Source organism: Solea senegalensis, linkage group LG13 (assembly GCF_019176455.1).
Source record: "Solea senegalensis isolate Sse05_10M linkage group LG13, IFAPA_SoseM_1, whole genome shotgun sequence".
Lineage (NCBI taxonomy): Eukaryota > Metazoa > Chordata > Actinopteri > Pleuronectiformes > Soleidae > Solea > Solea senegalensis.
In genome coordinates, this window is record NC_058033.1 from 21,435,830 (window position 1) to 21,457,144 (window position 21,315).

General features: G+C 42.2%; 2 protein-coding genes and 1 long non-coding RNA gene across 4 annotated transcripts in view; 2 read left to right on the plus strand and 1 right to left on the minus strand.

Moving 5' to 3' along the window:
* The first annotated feature begins 1,924 nt into the window (after positions 1-1,924).
* faxdc2 (fatty acid hydroxylase domain containing 2) lies at positions 1,925-10,521 on the plus strand. The gene is made up of 9 exons (XM_044041907.1): positions 1,925-2,015; positions 3,168-3,211; positions 4,247-4,344; positions 4,593-4,696; positions 5,343-5,464; positions 7,285-7,490; positions 8,497-8,602; positions 8,945-9,111; positions 9,492-10,521. Exons 2-9 carry the CDS (start codon positions 3,170-3,172, stop codon positions 9,646-9,648), a joined length of 1,002 nt encoding a protein of 333 aa, XP_043897842.1. The 5' UTR covers positions 1,925-2,015; positions 3,168-3,169; the 3' UTR covers positions 9,649-10,521.
* Positions 10,522-11,047: 526 nt separating this feature from the next.
* The window catches only part of larp1 (La ribonucleoprotein 1, translational regulator), a 32,273-nt gene continuing 22,005 nt past the window's right edge, over positions 11,048-21,315 (minus strand). Inside the window, exons 7-21 of one of the 2 annotated variants that reach the window (XM_044041908.1) lie at positions 20,762-20,914; positions 19,739-19,901; positions 19,199-19,343; positions 18,919-19,097; positions 18,633-18,795; positions 17,894-18,004; positions 17,477-17,803; positions 16,510-16,633; positions 16,213-16,418; positions 16,019-16,125; positions 15,497-15,654; positions 15,216-15,360; positions 14,662-14,771; positions 14,430-14,557; positions 11,048-13,769 (exon numbers count right to left, since the gene is read on the minus strand). In XM_044041908.1, coding sequence (XP_043897843.1) covers positions 13,536-13,769; positions 14,430-14,557; positions 14,662-14,771; positions 15,216-15,360; positions 15,497-15,654; positions 16,019-16,125; positions 16,213-16,418; positions 16,510-16,633; positions 17,477-17,803; positions 17,894-18,004; positions 18,633-18,795; positions 18,919-19,097; positions 19,199-19,343; positions 19,739-19,901; positions 20,762-20,914 — 2,453 coding nt within the window. In that variant the 3' untranslated portion in view covers positions 11,048-13,535. The remainder of the gene's footprint in view (positions 13,770-14,429; positions 14,558-14,661; positions 14,772-15,215; positions 15,361-15,496; positions 15,655-16,018; positions 16,126-16,212; positions 16,419-16,509; positions 16,634-17,476; positions 17,804-17,893; positions 18,005-18,632; positions 18,796-18,918; positions 19,098-19,198; positions 19,344-19,738; positions 19,902-20,761; positions 20,915-21,315) is intronic. The other variant, XM_044041909.1, reaches the window with a different exon arrangement.
* Positions 17,998-21,204, plus strand: LOC122779491. The gene is made up of 2 exons (XR_006361573.1): positions 17,998-18,057; positions 20,740-21,204. It is a non-coding gene; the product is annotated as an uncharacterized LOC122779491 (long non-coding RNA).

Consider the following 21,315-nt stretch of genomic DNA (forward strand, 5'->3'; position numbering starts at 1 on the left):
TTGTGTCCTGTTTTGATTTAATTTACATCATCATTTACACCTTCTGCTCCTATTTTCAAATTGTGACCTATCCAAACAACCTTTGACCTTCTGATTGACCTCCTATACTGACATGATGGTCAGATAAGTCAGCTACTGAAGTATGATTAAGCAAAACAAATGTTGATTATGAAGCACTGAAGGTGAAGTTACTACATAATTCAATTAAAATCCACACGCAACTGATTTTTTTACATGTTCCAAACCCTGTGCAGCAGCTCACTGATGCAGCGGCAGCAGCTGAACACTAGAGGTCAGCCTCAAACTGTACGTCTAACATTGCACAACAGCATTTTATTCTGGGATAACTTAATCTGCCAAATGAAATACAATAAAATAAAATACAGCTCCAATAACAGTGGGATGAATATACAACCTCAGCTCATTTGTAGTCGTACATTTCTCATAGATTCATATAGAAAAAGCTCAGAGTGACAATATTTAAATTCAGTTGTAAAAATTGTGTACTAATTTTTGTCATTTAATAAAAAGCTTTGTTTTTATAAAGTGCACACAATGTCAAAAGGGTTTCAACTAAAAGTCTGTTTTATATACATTTTGACCTTGACCTCCTCACGTCTTTAAAGAAAGGTCACGAGTGATGTGGGAAATAAAAAAATAAATCATAGCACCATATTCATAATGATATTTCACAGAATTTCAAAGTAAAAGTGCTTGTTGTGACATGGAAGAGAAACACATTTCACAATAAAACAACATAAATAAATACTAAAAAAAAATAATAACATATGGACAACTGCAGGTGACTGATGTGGACAGGTATATGATGAGGACAGGTGAATGATGAGGACAGGTGAATGATGAGGACAAGTGAATTGGCCTGAGTGAGTGACATCTGTGACCTTTGACCCATGTTGACTGACACATTATGTGTTTACATATTTTATTTTGTCAGCACTTTAATTTGTAAAAGTTTTGCCTTTAATTAAAAACAATTAACGTGAGATTTGTGTTCCCTTGTCCTTTTTGCACGACACAAGAAAGGACCTTGTTACTAAAGTAACTACGTAACTTTTACTCTGGGTACATTTTAAACTTTTTTTACTTTAAGTTGAGTACATTGTTAGACCAGTACTTTTACTTGTACTTAAGTAAAATGTTAATAGAGTGATACTTTTACTTGAGTATAATATTTCAGTAACTCTTTCCATCTCTGGATATTATATTATGAATACACTTACATAACATTCATTGTTAGACCAGTACTTTTACTTGTACTTAAGTAAAATGTTAATAGAGTGATACTTTTACTTGAGTATAATATTTCAGTAACTCTTTCCATCTCTGGATATTATATTATAAATACACTTACATAACATTCATTGTTATACCAGTACTTTTACTTGTACTTAAGTAAAATGTTAATAGAGTGATACTTTTACTTGAGTATAATATTTCAGTAACTCTTTCCATCTCTGGATATTATATTATAAATACACTTACATAACATTCATTGTTAGACCAGTACTTTTACTTGTACTTAAGTAAAATGTTAATAGAGTGATACTTTTACTTGAGTATAATATTTCAGTAACTCTTTCCATCTCTGGGTATTATATTATAAATACACTTACATAACATTCATGTACACTCTTCTCTTAAATGCTCTTTCTTTTGCTGTCATGTGATTGGCTGCTGCTTGTGTTGACATGCAGTTGAACGGGTGTACCTAATAAAGTGGCTGTGGCTGAGCGCAGTTTCACTCCCTTCAGACTCAGCCATCGCTCTGAGACTCAACCTTCACCTGGATCCATGTGGATGTGGCCAAGAGTGGAACCTGCGTCAGCTGACGCGGGCAGCAGCCAATCACAGAGCCGCGCACGGTTGTAAATAAAGGGCTGGTTTGAAAACGTCCAGCTGAGTCCACGGAGGAGAAGACAGGGAAGAGGAAGAAGAAGAAGAAGAAGAAGAAGAAGAAGAAGAAGAAGAGCACGCAGGAGACGAGAGTGTTGCCGGTGAGTGGCAGTGACTTTGTTTCCTTTAAAAGATCTTTAAAAACAACAGTGTGTGTGTGTGTGAGACATTTCTTTGTCTCTTACGTCATCATTGTTACTTGTCTTCTTTAGTCATGTTGCATTACATTTGCATAAACACGATAACCACGTGACTCGTTGTCGCAGCAATGACGATGATGTAGATTATTTTAGATTTTGCCCAAGCCAATAATAATTTTAATCCATAAATGTCAGCTGGATTACACGATGCTCAAAAAGTGAGGCTGCAACAGTTAGTGATTTGGTTAAAAATCTATTATTAAATAACTAATTATAACAATATAACAACACATTCTATCGCTTCTTACATGTGAAAATGTAAATCAACACACATTTAATTTGAACTCCTTTGTAATAGTAACATTATAATAGACTATTTCTACCATTTTTTTGACAAAATAAGTGACAGTCATGCAACTATTATATTATATATTACTATTCAGCCATAAAGGGTGTTTAAATAAAGTTATTTAACATAGTACAGTTAAAGAAAACAACTGTCATGTTTGCATATTTATAAATAATCTGAAATAATTGTGACTTGAATAAAAGATAAATGAAAATGTACTGAATTGAGTCCATAATAAATCTGCTGATGGTGTTAGGGATTGAAATCATTATCAGGGAAGTTTAATTTTATTCAAATACATCTGTAATTGTGTGTAAAGTTGTGTTTCTCTGTCTCAAATGTTCTGTTTTTAATCTTTATTTTTTCCTCAGGCTCCGACAGTTTAACTCTTACAACGTATGAATTGAATAAAATAATCACAGTAATATAAAGACCTCTGTAGTTCATGTAAACTCTAACAGAGGCACACACAGCGTGGATGTGGGTCACGCGATTATGCCAAAAATGTCTGTGAGAAAGTGCTCACTGTAAAATTTGGATTATTACAGGATTACATTTAATCCTCTGGCTGTATTTTATTTTCCTCTCTCTCCGTGTAACTCTGCACTCACAGAGTTCTGTGTTGTGTCACAGAATGTTGTTGTTGTTGTTCATTGAAATATTCAAATTCATGGAGATTTATTAACTTTTTGCTGAAATACACGTCCTCATAGATGAATAAACGACAGATATTCATGTGTTAATGAAGTCACCTGTGTTCACAGACATGAGCGGAGCTGCCGTGATGAAGAGCAACGGTAAACAACAGGTGAGAAAGTCGTTATGTTACATGTTATATTATCACCTTCTTCTTCTTCTTCTTAGTCCTGTGATCGACTGTGACTTTCATTCAGCAGATGATGAAGATGAAGCACTTCTGTTGTGTGTAGATACTGTGACATTTCAGTCAGATTCCTGTCTAACAACCTCCATTTAATACATTTTCTATAACATGTTTATGTGTATGCACCTACAGAATACATACAAATCCTCTTCAGATGCCGAAAAATGCCTTCAAACGGCTGCAGAAACAAACTGGCACCCGGCTTCATAAAACTCTGTTATTGCACACGTGTTTTTCCTCCAAATCCCAGATTGTTGATAATCTGCGTTAAGGTCGACAGAACGACTGCAGTCGCTCTTCTTGCCTGTTGTTTAGAAACTCAGTGTGTAAATGTTGTTTTTGGCTTTAAAAAAAAAAAGCCCAAAGTACAGCATGTCATATTTGAGACTGTTCCCAGCGTTGCCGTGGCGATCTGCTGCTGGGGCAAAGAAGGTCTGGTGAACAAATCCCAGGACTTAAATCCTGCTGAGGGAGCAGAGTCGTTTTACTGAATGCTCTGTGGGTTCATTTGTAGAAATAAAAACTCTCGATTGTCTGCAGCAGAAGATTCAAATAAACCTTATAATCGTTGCACCGCAGTGTAGAAACAATAGACACACAACTGACAAAAGTTGGTGCAACTAAAAGAAGCGACAGAGCAAATTCTGAACTCAGGGTCATCATAATAATAAATAATAATAATAATGATGTTATATAAGTCTAAATACTCGGACGTTGTAGAGCTATTACAAATGTTTAATGTAGATTTAAATGCTAATTATTATGGGATGTCTGCAACCACATGCACGACATGCACTCAAGTGCCTCACCCAAATGAAAACACCTCCCCGCTGTTGTCTTCTCACTGGTTTCACTGTTGTTGCAGAGAAATATCGACACTGTGAAAGGTTTTTGTTGGAAACCCTGATGATGTGGATCTCACACACACACACACACACACTGTTGTTTTCCTCTGCTCAGGAAAGTCCTACAGGACTCTGGGACTCTGTGAAGAAGGCGGTGTTTGTCATCGGATCTGGGATCTTTTTCTTGGCCGCCTTCGGCAACTCGTTGACGTGGTGAGTTTTCACTCTAACGTGCAACACATGACAGATGTGGACAATAAAAACGAAATAGAAAAGACCGGGATTAAAACGAATTAGAAAACTGAATCTATGCGACATGAAACGCCATCATATATAAGCGTGTGATGAACATGTCCACACCTGCCAGACCAGGATAGGACGAACCTGTCAAAAAGGACAAACGTGACATGATGGATATTAATAGCCATAATAAAATGACTTTAAGTGTCTGTGTCCTGCAGGCATCTCCAGAAGTTCTGGGGAGCATCCGGAGACTTCTGGCAGAACCAGTGGTCCAGGCTGTACGTGACCTTTGAAGGTCATGAAGCTGCTTTGTTTTACCTCGGTAAGAAACAGCTGGTTACTTTTTTACTCGACTCTTCTCTCATCTGATCTAAAAACAAAAAGGAGGATCGTTATTGACTCAACAGTGAGATGTTTGTGAGGACAGGAACACGTCGTCGTGTTCACGGTCATGCTCTTTGTTTGAAATGACATCACATGCATGATCTAAAACAGGCACAGAGTCATATTGTGTGCGTGTGTGTGTGTGTGTGTGTGTGTGGTTTCACTGAAGCACCGTGTCGTGACCTCTGGTGGTGATTCACTGCTCTTTTTTACGATCACGTTGTTGTTGTCACACAATCTGACGTGACACAGACGTTATCTTTGTCTGATTATTATCTCTATTACGGGATAAGGTGCTTGCCGTCCAATTATTATATTAGTGATTATGTAAAGGTAACACTGATAGTGAGCCTCTTTTGTGATTGCAGCTCCTACCTCATAACCTAAACGTTGTTTTTTTGCCTGGATTTCAATCGTGAGGCTAATATTTGGCAGATTATACCTCGCCCAGTCCTCTGTACTTGTTGCAATACACTTAAAGGGCCAGTACAACTCATAAAATGTGCATTCCCACTTGCCACTAAGTGACTGCAGCTCCTACCTTGTGGCGTAAAGTTTTTAAAATCACCTTTCACTTCCAACAGGGACCATGTTGATGCCCACTCTGGTTTTCTGGATACCGAATGCTCTGCTGCTGTTTGTCGACGTCACCGGTAAACCCTCGTTCATCACTCGCTACCGCATCCAGATGGACAAGAATAACCCGGTGAGCTCCACACTCACACACACTGTGTTACGTCTCATTATCACATGTCTGGAACCTGTAGATGTATGAAAACGTCGCTGGGTGCTGCATGAATACAGACAGAGTGCGCTTGGTTGGTTTGTTGATGCTCCTGCTGCTTTGAACAAGAGCTGGTGTCGCTGGAGTCACTGCAATATCTGGGAATGACAGGGGAATATGTTGTTGTGAGAGGATGAAAGTGTGGTTTACAGTAAGTGCCGTCATATGGTGCTTTTACATTATGCATTATGCAAATAACTCGTTCCCACGTCTTAGAAACTACGACATAAGTAACTCGTTCCCACGCCTTAGAAACTACGACATAAGTAACTCGTTTAGAAACTACGACATAAGTAACTCGTTCCCACGCCTTAGAAACTACGACATAAGTAACTCGTTGTTACGCCTTAGTAACTACGACATAAGTAACTCGTTGTTACGCCTTAGTAACACCTATGTCACCAGAGAGTCTCCGTACAAACATACTAAATGTTCCACAGTGGACCTTTAAGGTCTTCTCTCTGTACCCAATGAAATGAGGTTTAACAGATGAACCTGTGACCAGAGAACTGCTGCTGTTGTTGTTGACGCTGCTGTTGTTGCTGCTGCTGCTGTTGTTGCTGTTGCTGCTGCTCACTGAACTATTTTCTCATGACGCGTAGAGACAGTTTGTGCTGATGAGATCTGTGTGATGATGGCACACGATGCCCCTGTAGTAAGTGAACTGTACTGTGTATAGATGGAGAAACAGGTGAAACAGGAAGGACATGATCTGTAGGATAAGAAACACTCCCTCCTTGACAACAGTCTTACATATTTTTAGATTAGGAGCGATGATGAGGTGATCCGGTTTGTCCTCATGTCCATCTGTCCAAAGTCCCTGCACTGTGTTTGATTAACAGACGCTGTTGGACGTTGCAGTGATAAAAGCCAACATTGCTGATAACAGCAGTCGGACATTACTCTGATTATCGATTACCTTTCAGAGATTATAGCCATGATCAGTGTCATAATAGAGATCAAAGTCACTGCATGAGCTCGCTGCATTAAAGGTGCAGTGTGTGAAATTCTGATTGTATTAATTATTGTTTTTCATGACTCCAAAATGAGCCTTTTATATTTGTATCAGATCTATTTTGGACCTTAGCCTATAATGGACAATATGACATACGCTTCCATAACTTTGTCACTTTGTGGAGATCATTGGTGAAAACTTGAGTGTTCGGGTAGAAACGAGTCTCTACGGTCCATTACTCTGATGACAGTCACAGGAGTTCACTGACCGACAGTAACCATGATCTGAAGTGTCGTATCGTCGTAAACAAAGCCAGGATGAGCCGCCATGTTGCAACAATGTCACTTAACAGTCACAATTTATCGCTGTTTGTTTGTTTGTTTGTTTGTTTGTTTGTGAATAGCATAACTCAAAAAGAAAATGATGTAGATCTCTGATTAACTTTCCTTTTCCACAAAAAAGGAAAGCGTAGATCTGGGTCTAAATGTTTTCAGTCACGGCGTTCATTAAACTTCTCATCCCTGCATTAGAATAAAAAGAGTGATTTCTCGTGTGGTAAAACGTCATTAAAACATTCATTTTGAACTGAATCAAAAAAAACTATTATCCCAAATTAAATTGCAATAAGAAATGTTTATTTTCACTCAGATATTTCTTTCTTTATAACCTGTAAACATGTGAAAACACCTGTTGTTTTCACAGATTTCATTTTTAAAATAAATAGTTGACAACACGAGACACGAGAACGTAAATAAACTGTTATTTTCTTGCTGTCGTCGTGGTTCAGGTGGACAGAGTGAAGCTCCGTCACGCTGTGAAGACCGTGATCCTGAACCAGCTGCTGATCTCAGGCCCGATGGTCGTGGCCGTTTATCACATCACCAGCTGGAGAGTGAACCCCTGCGGCCCCGAGCTGCCCACCTTCCACTGGGCTCTGATGGAGCTCGCTGTGTTCGCCCTCGTGGAGGAAATCATGTTCTACTACTCACACAGGTACAAAGAACACCTCACTGCCACCTACTGGTGAGGGGCCACTATTTCAGCCTTATGTAAAAACCGGAGAGCAGAATTATTAAATCTAAACAAAACATTCACGTGAGTTTATATCAGGGTTTAGATCCAGTGTCGTGGTGATATTCCCACGTTGCTCAGAGGCAGGGCAGGGGGTGGAGCCAATGACTTTTTTGTGGTCAGAGGATTTGAATAAACGTAGAAAGAGTTCAAATGTAACCGTCATGTAGCTTATATTATGGACATGTTCCAACATGAATTATATAATAATATAAGAGTCAAAGCAGAATCACAAACGTCACAGATACTGAAACAGAACTTAAACTCTGTTACTTATTTAATCATTTAGTTAATAACAAGCAGCACATTTGAGTTTATGATTATGGGATGTGCTGTACAAACAGAGTTAGTATCATGTTTCATTTTTACCTCGCAGAGCTTGTTTTCATTTGAATCTGCGTTTTCATTTGAATGAATGGAAAAATAAGCATTAGATTAATCTTAATATACTGTAGAGACTAAGTCGTGTACTTACAGTTAGGTGTTGTTTCCACGTGCACTCAGGTTTAAATCACGACCAGATTCCTCCTGAGTGTCTGAAATGATCTCAGCGACTTATTTTCCTTCCGGTGTCTGATTATTTTTCTAAGAAAAACAAATTCAAAGGAAACTTTAAACCTGAGCACAGGTTTGTCCATTTCAATCTGCAACACCTGAGTGAAATGACAGGTGACCTCAAATTAACCCAGCGTGACCCCAGCCTCAGGCAGAATATGAGACATGAAATACGACCCCCTAGTGGTTGGGAGGGGAAAATCTCACACATACAAAATGAGACATGGCTTCAACACTGTCCTTGAAACTTTCTTTCCCAGGTTGTTTTTCTTGTTTTCAGATGAAGATGCAGAATACAAACCATGTGATGTAGATTTTCTGTTCACTAACAGTAATAATAATAAATAATATAATCCTCGTCCTCTCCTCTCAGGCTGTTCCATCACCCCAGCCTCTACAAACATTACCACAAGCAGCACCACGAGTGGACCGCTCCTGTCGGAGTCGTGTGTATTTACGCTCATCCTCTGGAGCATGTGGTAATTCATCCCTCCTGCTCTTCACCATCTGACTCTTTCTCCTCCGCTTCTCTGGGTTTTTAGCGTTGCATATTGTATATTTATGTGGTGAAATGTGGTGAAAAGTTTTTTTTCCCCTCAATAAAACTTTTTTAAAATTGTTGATACTCCACTTTAACATGCAGTACATTGTAAATAACGGCCAGATATTGAAAGTTATTCTGGAAAAATGGGCAAAACACTCACAGGACATTTTCTGGGCCTGTTATGGTTAAAATACGTCTAAAATAACAGTTTAACAGGCTCAGGTGTTAAAGGGTTAAGTCACAGATCTCCCTGACGATTGTCCGTCTCTGGTGTTAGCTCTCCAACATGCTGCCAGCCGTGGCCGGACCGGTCATCCTGGGCTCCCACTTATCCACCACGTCGCTCTGGTACTGCCTGGCTCTGGTCAGCACCACCATCTCCCACTGTGGATATCACCTGCCCTTCCTGCCGTCCCCGGAGTTCCACGACTTCCACCACCTCAGGTGAGTCCAGACGTTTCTTTTGTTTACCTAAATCTAAAATCTATACCTGTAAATAAATCAGACGATTGGTGGTCGATGAAGTTGTGCTCCTCTTGCAATATGAGGTTAAGATAACTGTTGTGCATTTGTGTAAAGAAAAAGGTGATAATAATTAGAAAATACATCATAAACATCAAAAACATTTCAACGTCAGAAATTTTAAATTGACACATTTGTCCCTAGCAGCCAAAAATGTCACCTTCCCGAAAAACTAAATATTAAATATTAGTAGTAAATATGAATATCCTTGAGCGATATTTGTTCAACAGACAAAATGGCTTTGTCCTTCACTTCACTCCTGTCCTCCTGTCCTCATGTCCTCATGTCCTCCCCGCGCCCAGGTTCAACCAGTGTTTCGGGGTCATGGGCGTCCTGGACCGACTTCACGGCACCGACAGCAAGTTCCGGGAGACGAAGCAGTACGAGCGCCACGTGCTGCTCACAGGCCTCACGCCGCTCAACGAGAGCATCCCCGATGCACCAAAGAAGGGCCAGTGATGTAAGCCGTGAACTCTGACCTCTGACCTCAGGCCCAGGCCTTGCCAAACGTTTTGGGAATATTTGACACACGATGGGTGGACATGAAGCTCCCCAACAACCGAAACGTAGATAGTTAGATGGAGATTGAGGCGGTGAACGACAGCTCAGAATGTTTGAAATCATGATTTCTAATGATTTCTCATCCTCCTGTGATCTGGGAAGACTGATTCAGTCACATGATTCTTAGTTAATGGTTGTGTCGCAGAGGTAGTTAATATAGTTTAGTTAAGTTTCATTTAAACGCCCATAATCTGACAGTGGTACAAGTATATAATAGTGTGGTAATAAGGAGAGAATATGATATTAATACCTTTGGTAATTGCTTGGTAATGAGTAAAAAACCTATTAAAATTCATCCTCCCTCATATACTACACACATTTTACACATTGTCAAGCTTTTACTTGGTGATTACTATAAAAAATAAGATAATATTCTCAAATCAGGGAGAAGAAAAAACAAAAACAAAGGAAAAATAAGTTGGAATTGGTGTCATTTAATTATGGTTCCCTTGTACAAATAGATGTTTTTACTGTATAATGTTATGATTTACATTAATGTTTATTAAGATGAGAACTGGACAGGTAGAGAGAGAAGTCATCGAATGTAAGTTTAAATAAAAACATTCCAGTTATCGTCCATGTGAAGAATCGAACGCTGTTGACGAATGACATAAAAGTCATTTGAAATCATTTCAGTGTGAACAGACTTGTGTCATTTTTCCATTTCAGAAAAATCGTACTTGCCGTTTGACGTACGTATGATTTCTGTTTTACCTCATGTTTAATGACCACTCGCCCATAAAGCACTTAAATAAACCTGAATTATGTTCAGCTATGAGTCGTTTGCCAGAAGAAACAAATGTTAGAAAACTCACGTTTAACTTTTCTGTGCGATTGTGAAGAATGTTTGTACTAAATTACTTAATAATAATAATAATAATAAAGAAAATAGAAAAAAGGACAAAAAGAAAATGGTGTACAGTGATTACACACACACACACACACACACGTGAAAAAAGAGTCGTCAGTCGTCGTCGTTGAGGTTTTTTTGTCCGTTTTGTGGTTTTTTTCTTTATTAAAGGAAAAGCATAATTACTACAAATTACAAATAACACTAATAGCGAATCACATCAGCCTACAAAGCAGATATTATGAATATTAAATGATATTATACAGGATCTCATTCAAGTATTTTACATTTTTCCGTTTTATATATTTTTTTTGTTTGTTCTTTTCTCCTCGTTTTCCTCTTTTTTCCCTCGCCGCGGCAAAGCCTAAGATATTTATCGTGACGTAAGATGAACGACGGTGATGCTTCGTCACTTCTTATTCATATGGCTTTTATGGAATTTTGTCCTTTTTTTTTTAATCTTCTCTTTTAATCCCAGTCTCCAGACGTCCGAACCAAAGCCTCGCTCCTCGTACTTTCTCTCCCTTCTCTTGCTTCCTCTCCTCCGTCGTTCATCCCTCACGTCCGTGTAGTTTCTGCTTTTCTGAATTTTTTTTTTTTTTTTAAACCGTAAAACTCAACGCATCGTCAACTGTAGGCTTCTGAAAACTGATCCCCAAAATCTCCCTGACGTTAAACCAACAAGACACTGACGGGGGGAAATGAAGTAAGTACAGCTTTGCTTTACTTTGCTTTTTCATCTTTTTTGCAGAGGTGTTTTTCTTTTTAGAGGAAGAACGCGGAGAAACAGCGACTGTGACGTCCACCTCTGCTCTGCTCGCTGGGAAATTAACCAACAGACTGAAAAAAATGAATTGAACGCATTTGAACACTAGTGCGTCGATAATTAAAGGCTCACTCTGTCAAGCAGCAGTCGTGGGGGGGGTAAAACCATGTGTGTGTTAAGACTAGAGCCAGAACTTGTCTTTTAAATCTCTTTAAATCAACTTTGTTCCTCTTTAAATCACAGTTGTGTTGTTGGCCGCTGTTATATTGGCAAAAATTAACTCAATTTCAACATGAAAAACTATAAACAATCTTCTTTCCCTTTAGTGATGTTCCCATGTTTGTAACAGCCCCGACACAACAAGCTCTCCATCTTCATCACGACAACGACGACAACAGCAACAACGCTAGAAACACTGCAAATTGAAATTAAAAGCATTAAAAGATAATTATGAGACCATTTAAAAAAAAAAAAAAAGAACTGAAAAGAAAGAAAAAGTTAGAGGACATAAACGTGTGTAAGGCAAATATTTATCATCTGCTCTAACGAAAGAATAAAACGAGGAGCAGGGAGCGGTCGCCTTCTTCTCTTCGTCTGTCGAGATTCACATTTACATGAAAGGAGGAAGGAACATGTTTGATATAATCAATACTTGAGTTGGAGAACGATGGAACGATGGAACGATCCACGCCGACCGAAGGAAGAGTGACGAGCGTGAGCGGGAGAATCCAAAACACGGGGAGCGGCGATGATGCGTTTAAGTCTTTGCTCATGGCTGCTACATCTGTACCTGCGTCAGCGCTCATGCCGGAACTGACGCGCGTGTTAAGCTCCTCCCCTGTCGTGCGTCGACCGAGCAAACAAACGGCAAAGAGGTCGTGAGGTGTGAAATGTTTGAACCTCGTCAGCGTCTCCATCCACGGGGGGAAAATCAAAAAAAACATCACCACCACCACCGTTTTTTTTTTCTTCAAGTAATCCAGATTTTTAGATGATTCCAGTCCTGTAGTGTCACTGATGGATGGATGGATGGATGCCAGTGAAGTGGATGGATTCACGGATGGATGCAGCTCGTCTGACAGCGAGGCGGAGTTGGGACAGAGCTTAAGTTAGGAAGCACAGAGAGGGAGGGACGGAGGGAGGGGGGAAAGGGGGCGGGGACACAAACTTCGACCTGATTCACGTGTTTCAGCACAAACACACAGGAAGGATTCTTGGATTTGTAACAGACCATAATATTATGACACTTGGAAGACACCTGAGAAACGGTGACGGAGGAAAGGAGCGAGGGCGAGAGGTGGAGGACAGCGCCACTTGGTGGCATCTGCTGGAAACGCAATTACGGGCGATTTCACTGCTGTACAATCAACAATGTGGTGACGGGCGGGCAGAGGGCGGGGCAAAGTCTGAAGCAATAAAACCATTAAAATAAGGCAACTTTCAATGATCGTGTCCACACTGAGGGAACAGAACAAGTCTTTTTCTCTCTGTGGTTTATCATTTGGCTCTGTAATGTTTCTGCCCCTCAGTGTTTCGGCCGTAAAGTAAATCAAATCTCTCCGACAGCACTCGACGGCGGCGGCTGTGGTGTGTGTGTGGATGAAAATGTCAGCACTCGGGTTCAAACCACTTTGGTCCAGTTGGAGGTCGGGGAGCAGCGCCGCCTCCTCCCCGGCGGCCACCAGTGAGAACAGCTCAGTTCAGACATTCAGTCAAAGTTTCCAAAGTTTCCAAAGTTTCCAAAGCCACCACATGCCGAAAAAAAATAATAATAATATTAATAATGATAATGATCATTAATCTGAGATCTGGGCGAGAAATCAATTATCCTTTAGCCAGCGTGACAGTGTTGATCAAAGAGGAACAGGGGGCGGGGTCCAGTGGTGGAGGAGGGATCCACGTGAATTAAAAAGAAATGAAAAAATAAAATAAATCCAGGATCGTTGCTAAAGCTCGATATCTCAAATTCTCAAAAAGAATTTTTGTTCTAACAAATAAACAAAAAAATTGTTTCTCAATTTAAAATAAAAAAAAAAAAAGAAAAATCTCAAGCTTGAGTGAAGAGCTGGACACGCCCCCCTTCCCCTCCTGCCTCCCTCCCTCCCTCCCCCCCAGGTTGTTGTGGTTGAGTTGATCCATGCAGAGCCGCTGAGTTTGGAGAGAGAGACTTTACTTCAGCGTCTTGGCGTCAGGCGCAGGTTCAGCTGCAGGAGCCGCGGCCGCGCTCGCTGTTTTCTGGCCGGCGAGTTTGGCGGCGGCAGCAGCGGCGTGACTGTACGTCGCCGCGGGGGCGGGGCCTGAGCCGGCCTGACTGTGGGGGCGACTGGAAGGCTGCGAGAGGTGCCGACGCCGACCGTCCCCGCTGGACGAGTGTCTTCTGCGGCCGCCTTCCTCCATGGGGGGCTACGAGCAGAGACAAGAGACGCGTTTAAATGTGTCCAGTTGTACGACACTGTGATCTTACTTACGCCCCTGAACTTTAGAACACACCACCCTTAGATATCAGGGAAGACTTTTTTAAGTTTATTTTAAAGTTAATACAGGATTTTAACCTTGTGACGAGTTTTCCTGTTTTATTACACGCTGTGTTTTATTTGCATCTTTTGTTTTATTTCAAAGTTGAAAACAGGATTTTAACCCCTTGACTTTAACCTTTACCTTCCACCTCGTGTTGTGTTTTATTTGCATCTCTTTCCTTCTATATTTCTACATTCCTTTTATTGTCAAGCACTTTGAGCTGCAATCCCTGTATATACAAAAAGTATATTATTGCTATTACAATAATTACACAGTAGTATAATAAAAACATAATTCTGCTAAAATGATCGTGTTTCTCACTCGATGATCATTAGTTTAAGCTCTTTTTCAACAACACGATCTAAGGTTTGTGGAAGAAAATAAGTGATTTATTCAGAGCAAAAGTGATTTCCAGTACAAATGAAATGCACAGTGAATCGATGGTCGATATAAAAATGGGTGGAGTATTTTTTTTTGTGCATCTTCTCGTCTATTCTGACATAAAAAAGTTCCTTGAGATAAGATATGCTGTGGTTTGGTACTCACGTCGATCCTGAAATCTTCCAGTCGCTTGAACTTGCTCAAACATCCCTGCAGCTTGGCATCAATCTCCAAGTTCTTGGCTTTGGAATATTTAAGGAAAGCCCAGAACTTCTCCAGTCCATAAAGCTGGCCTGTGAACGGGACCCAGAGAGACGCCGTTATCATCATCATCATCATCATCATCATGTAGAAGAGTTCTTCAATGATTCATATTATATTATCTGTGCAAACTCACCAGCTTCATAGTCTTTCATCGTTTCCTCCTGGAAATCCTTGAAGATGTCTGGCCTGAACTTCCTCTCCAGACCGTAGCTGTAGTACCTGAAGAGACACTCCAGACCGTACCTGCAGCACACACACACACGCACGCACACACACACACACACACGAGAATTATATAACAAATAATTATAAAGTGTTTGAAAAAGGAAAACACACCCATCTACCTCCTAAACTGAGTTGCACAATATCTATGCAGGCACACACATTGCACACAAAAGATTTGCACTTATATCTTAGAATTAAAAAATATGACGTACTATTTTTTTAAATAAACATTTTAAGCATTTTTTTAAACACTTTTCTTTTTAACAATAGTTTTCCAGCTGCTGCCGACTGATTTGTCTTTGTGTTTCCTGTTCCTGCTCTGATTGTATCCATAGTTTTGATGTGTCATTGTACCAAGTATAATGACAATAAAGAAATTCTGATTCTGATTAAAGAAAGAACCACCAAAAAAGCAGACAACCAGTGGTCAGTGGTGGAACATGCAGAGAGCAAGTGTCTCACCTGTATCCTTCTTTCCCGTCCTCGACCACCAGCTGTCTGAACTCCTCGTACATCTTCCTGTTGAAATGATCGCGCAGGAAAAACGACCAGAAACGGAAGAGCGTGTTCATCTCCTGGGACTGACCGATTCCCAGCCGCTTTCGCTCTGTGACACAAGTTTAAAGTGGACACAGATCATTAAAATATACCGTATGTACATAACTAGACATGTACAACAAGACGGAATAAAGCAAAAATAAACTGAAGCAGAAGCTGAAAGAACGATGAAAACACGTTCTTACCGTTTAGGCAGCGCCGGCGATACTTGTGGTAAACGTGTTGCGTGAAGCCGTTCTCTTTGAGCAGCTCGTGTGACGGGTGCTGGAACTTGGGCAGCGACTGAGGCGTACAGCCAATGTTCCCCAGGGCAGGGGTTCCTTCTGACGGGCTGGCGTTGGAGCTGAGAGGGAGAGGAGGAAGAGGAAGAGGAAGAGGAACCACAGGAGTGTGAGAAAGACAACATTCACATAAGATCATCACTGAAACGATTAATCGATTCATCAGTTTGAAGCTTTTTTTCATGTTTAAAACAAGATTTCCGATTGTTTAAGCTTCTTAAATGTGAGAGTTTTCTCATTAAAAGTGAATCATTTTGGTTTGTGGACAAAACAAGACATTTGAGAACATCATCATTTCCAGGTTTGATCAACATTTTTAAAGGTTTTCTGAAATTTTATGGGCCAAACGATTAATCGAGCAGATCATCGACAGATGTTAGTCGCAGCTCTAATCATCACATGAGAAGACTTTGATGTGACTCTCACCTGACAGAGGCAGTACGTGACCGATGCTCTCTGGAGTCCATCACCCAGCCCACGTGGCACTCCATGGGTGGATTGGAGCTGTGCCGGGTCTTCCTCTTCCTGGGTGTCTGGAAAAAAAAACACGAGCAAAGCAAGTTAAATATCAATACTGTGTAGAAAAGTTTGTTGGATGGTAAAAAAAAGATAAATCTTACTTTGGCGTCGACGGGCCGACTCTCCTTCACCACGGGGTAGAAGCGCGGCGTCATGGTCGGGTCCTTGCGGTGAGGCGTGCGAGGTGTGCGGGGCGTGCGGGCACTGCGGTAGTTGGGTGAGTCAGGCACAGTCGTCGGGAGAGAGCGAGCTATTGAGGACGGCTCCGGGGCGCCGAAGAGTTTGTTTGCCAGAGCGTCTGTGGGGACTGAGGACGAGAGAGCACGGTCGTTAACGCTTGTTTCGTCCTCTTTCGTCTCCTCTGTGATTCTGTCACGCGTGTGTTTCTGTGTTCTTACTCTGCTGGGGTCGCGGTGGACCGGGTGGGACTTCTTGGTTGGGGTCAACCGGGGGCTCAGGGGTCAGGCAGTCAAACTCTTCCCGGGTGATCAGGTGGACCTTCTTGAAGTTCTCCACCTCTTGCTGTAAATGATAAGAGGATCTGGGGTTAATGCGACGAGGGAGAGAAAACACCCTCCTCTTCCTCACACCTCTGACAGAATACATGGACTTTCATCCTTTTCAAACCCGTCAGAGCGTTTTAAAGAAAGCCAAAGGAGTTCCAATCGTCACTGAAAACAAAAGTAGACGTTAAAGAAAACAGACCTCATCTGCAGCAGCCGTGAAACCGTGACGCAGCAGCAAAACACGGCCGCCAAAAACGCTTGTTTCACCTTCATGTTTGACGTCTGTCAGTGTTCTGACGCCGGCTCACTGAGCTGCAGACTCACGTCCACGCTAACCCTGAATTTTCTACCTCCTCATAACAAAAGAGCGACTGCCCTTTCTGCAACAACAGCTCGTTTAATAAATAACCACACACAGAACAAGCCCAGCGTGTCTCTCTCACACACACACTTGCCCTTTCATTCCACCAAGCATCCTCTGATCTTCGAGCGTCCATCCTCGTCTTCTGTCCCGCAGCACCGTCACCTCGTCCCCTCGGGCCGAGGCCTTGAGAGTGAGCGGCTTTATCTGGAAACAACTGTTCTACGCGATACTGGATCTGTGCAGGCGACCGTGTGAGAGTCGGACAATGCTACAAAAGGTTCAGCGGTGACAACACAAACAAAGCACATCTAAAACAACAACACCGCTTCTGTTCTGTGTGGACTTTCCATGTCCAGAAAAAGCTCTGGCTGAGGGAAGAGTAAATGCCAAAATGATGGAGATGAAACCTGGAAGCCGTCAGAACACACAGTCTCACACTCTCCGGTGAAGTCTCATCAAAAATGACACACACAAACAACCTCTCCCTCCTGTTACCTTGATGGTGGCGTACTCGGGCTCGTACGTGTCGTCCCACAGGTCCTGCTCGTAGTAGAAGAGCCCGTCGTTGATCACCTTCACCAGCTCGCTGCTCAGCTTGGCGCGCGACGTGTGGTGGCCCGTGCGGTCGCCGCCGGGATGCTTCCGCAGGTACGGCGGCGTCTGCGTGACGATCAGGATCTTGTTGACGTCGTGGTCGTCGATCTCGCCGTCCGAGTCCTCGTCCGACCAGTCGGTGAACGTGTTGCGCCGCCCGTCGATCTGCTCCATCTCCTCGTCGAACATGAAGTCCAGCTCCTCCGGTTCGTCCTGCTCGGCTCCGTCCTGGTCCCAAAAGAAGACAATCCCAATGTTACCTTTAATAACATTAATGAGTTTCATCTGAAGTCCAGACTTTGGGTCTTGAGAACCCACCTTGTTTCCTGGAGTAGCAGGAGCGGGTGTGGAGCCAGGCTGTTGCACCGGGGAGCGACTCGACTCGTCCTTTTCCTTCTGCTGCTGCTGCTGCTGCTGCAACGAGGGGGCCTACGTCAGTCAATCAACACCGAGCAACGGGAGAGGGGAGCGGGGAGCAGGAGGTGATGGATGGGGGGAGAGATGTGGAGAGATGAAAAACCAAAAATAAATAGATGGAGAACTGATTTCTTTATTTTGCGACAAAAAAATTATATTATATAATTAAGTCAAACACAAAAAACAAAATGGTGGTTATAAATCAAAGATGCTGCACGACAGAAGATGAAAGGTTTAATGCTTTAATGCTGAGATCAGAGAAGTTAAAATGTTCTCCAGTGATGTTTCGTCAGAGAAGAGACATGAGGATCTCATCACTTCTACAGCACGGCTGCATCGTACTGTATTTATGTAGGAATGTCCTGATACCAAAACCTAGTATCTACCGATACCGATATTATTCCATTTTAGATCATTTATGAACTTTGAAGCTGTGAACAACACAGTTGTGCCGAGTCACTTCAAAGATACAATTCTCCAATGGTGTCACAAATATTGTTCTCCCAAAAACCAGCTTGAACCAGTAAATGTCTTAGAGTTTTTCTTGATGACGACCTTTAAACACGTCGGTTAATGACTTATTATTTCAGGGCTACTTTGGATTGACACAAACATAGAATTTCACCTTCTCCGTGCTGACCTTGGGTCTGGCGGGGGACGGCCTGGGCCTCTTCTTGACCTCGATCCAGGACTCTGAGTCGAGGTCAGGAAGGCTGGCTGAGAGGCCCTTGGGCATGGTCTTAAGGTTAGAGGTGTCTGCTTCAGTCTTGGTCTTTTGCTGCAACGGTGTGGACGCGGGGAACCTGCACCGAGCACAGCATCGCAGACATTTATTTCATTATTAACGCTCCAAACAATACAATACCAGTAAAGACTTGTCATGCAGGGTTTGCTGGGTCTTAAAAATAATAAAGCTACATCAACACTCACCGCTGGAGTCCTCGGGCATTTGTCTGGGGACAAACTCGGGGCAGTTTATGAGCTGGGAGAAGTCGGTGTGGGTCTGGTTCGGCATATTCAGGCCCGGAAGAGGCCACTTGTCAGGATCCACCTTCCGACGGATCTTCATGTCGATTATCTCCACTTCCTTACTGTCCTTCAAAGCCTGACGGGAGAGATGATGGGAGGGGCATAAAAGGGTCAAAAACCACATCATCATCATCATCATCATCCTCCTCCTCCTCTTGGGTAAAGAGGCGTGCTCACCTCCAGAATGGTGTTGACGTCGGTGGTGAGAGCCTGAACTCTGTGGAAGCTGGCGATGAGTCCGATGGGCAGGAATCCCTCCTGATCCATCTTTCTCCGAAGGAAGAAGTCCCGCTCCAGGTTTTCCAGGCTGAAGTAGTACTCGCTACAGGGAGGAGGTGAATGAGGACACACACGGTCATCATTACAGAGCTCAAACTGGACAAGACTGACACGCAACACACTGTGACACAAGGACAAGAAAATGGATGCTCTATTTTAACAGCTCAGAGGGGAAGATAAGACAGAAAAACCACATTATGGACGGCATGACAATTAACCGGATTATATCTGCCGGGCAGGTTCTGGTTACAGTGACATCTGTCAGCAAGATGACTCAAAGTCTACTCTGAGGAAGAAGCCACTGATAAAAAGGAGTGGACAGAGGAATGTTTGTTATGAAAGAGCGTCCAAGAACAGAAGCTAGGAAAGATTCTTCACACACGTTTCTACTGAAGGAAGCACACAAGGAAACGGTTAAACCCTCGTCACACGACTCACATTTGCCTCTTGATGTAGTCCTTCAGCAGGTCCTGGTCCACGGAGTAAACGTCGTTGCTGCTCATGTTGTCGTAGTAGTAGGTCACAGAATTACCGAACTTCTGGCCGTAGGGTCCGTCTTTCATATCGTACGACTTGTAGCCGTAGTGAAAGTCATAGTGGCCTGGACAGGAGAGGACAGGAGAGGACAAGAGAGGACAAGAGAGACACAGTCCATTAAATTGTCTTTCTTTTGTAATCATCATGTATTAACATTTTGAACATGGGCTGTAATGTAAACACACAAAGGGACAATGGTCACCTGCTAACTATTAACTGACCATCACTTCAGTGCCGCTCAAAGTAAACAATGTGTCCTTGTCAAAGACATACTTACTTATTCTTTTCTCGCCTTATTTTGTCACACTTTTCTTACATCTTGCACCATTTTAAAAAGGTATTTTTAAAAGTATTTTCTACGGGGGGGAGGGGGGAGACTCAAACAGGAATCCTATTACTTGTGTTAAATGCAATGTCTTTTCCGTCATTTACACATTTCCTGGTCATTTCTTCTCTTCTGCCAGACTGGACAGACACTATTTTGTTACAAACAGCCTGGTTCTGTTGGAATAAGTGAAGATTTGTTTCATTTATTAAGTAACAAGCTCGGTTTTTCCGAGGGACGTGTTGTCGTAAGCCTTTTATGTTCGATGTTTACGTTACACATCCTGTGAGGACACTTCATAGTTTCATTTAACAGCAAAACAAATAAAATGAGGGTATTATCTCCTCAAATTATCACATAAAATTACAGGCAGGACACTGACATTTATCATTATCTAATGGCTGTTTGTGGCTGTGCTTCGATGCCGAGATCAGAGATATAAAAAATGTTCTCCAGTGATGTTTAGTCAGAGAAGAGACATGAGGATCTCATCACTTCTACAGGCTCTGAGTGTCTTGTCAGCATTATTGTGTGTGTGAGAAATACACTTTGAGTGTTCCCGTGTGTGTGGCTCCAGGTGGTGAGAACATGAACCATACCTCTGCCGGCGCCTCTGCCTCGTCCACGTCCTCTTCCTCGTCCACGTCCGCGTCCCCTGAAACCTCCGCGGAACGGCGCTCCCTCGCTCTTCACGCTGGACACTTCGTCGTGATCGTCGCGCCACTCCCGCTCGTATTTCTGACTGTGCCAGTCTGCGGCGAGAGAAGACACTTACACGTCATATATCTGCACGATCACCAACACTGAAGTCACAGATCAAAGCCAAGAGACAAAAAAAAGAACTTTGGGAACTCTTTGTGACCGCAGAACAAACATCACAGTTTCTTTTTAAGAAGAGAGGACGGAACAAAGCCAAGTCAGTCTGTGATGTTTCTATGAAACCATGTATATTTAGAAGGTTTTAAAGCAGAAGCAACAAATTAGAACACAGCACGAGTCAGTCATTCAGACACAGAGTGGAATAAAATCCTGCAACCAAAAAGCAGCAGCTCATATAGCATTGGTTATTTATGTCGCTTCCCTCCTAACCCTGACAAACTGGGACGTAACAGTCAGATTAAATAATCTGTAACACGGCACAATGAGAGCACAC

Coding starts and splice junctions, on each gene's coding strand:
- faxdc2 (XM_044041907.1), top strand. CDS start 3,170: ATGAGCGGAGCTGCCGTGATGAAGAGCAACGGTAAACAACAG. Junction 4,697..5,342: donor AGCTGCTTTGTTTTACCTCG/GTAAGAAACAGC, acceptor CACTTCCAACAG/GGACCATGTTGATGCCCACT. Junction 7,491..8,496: donor ATGTTCTACTACTCACACAG/GTACAAAGAACA, acceptor CTCTCCTCTCAG/GCTGTTCCATCACCCCAGCC.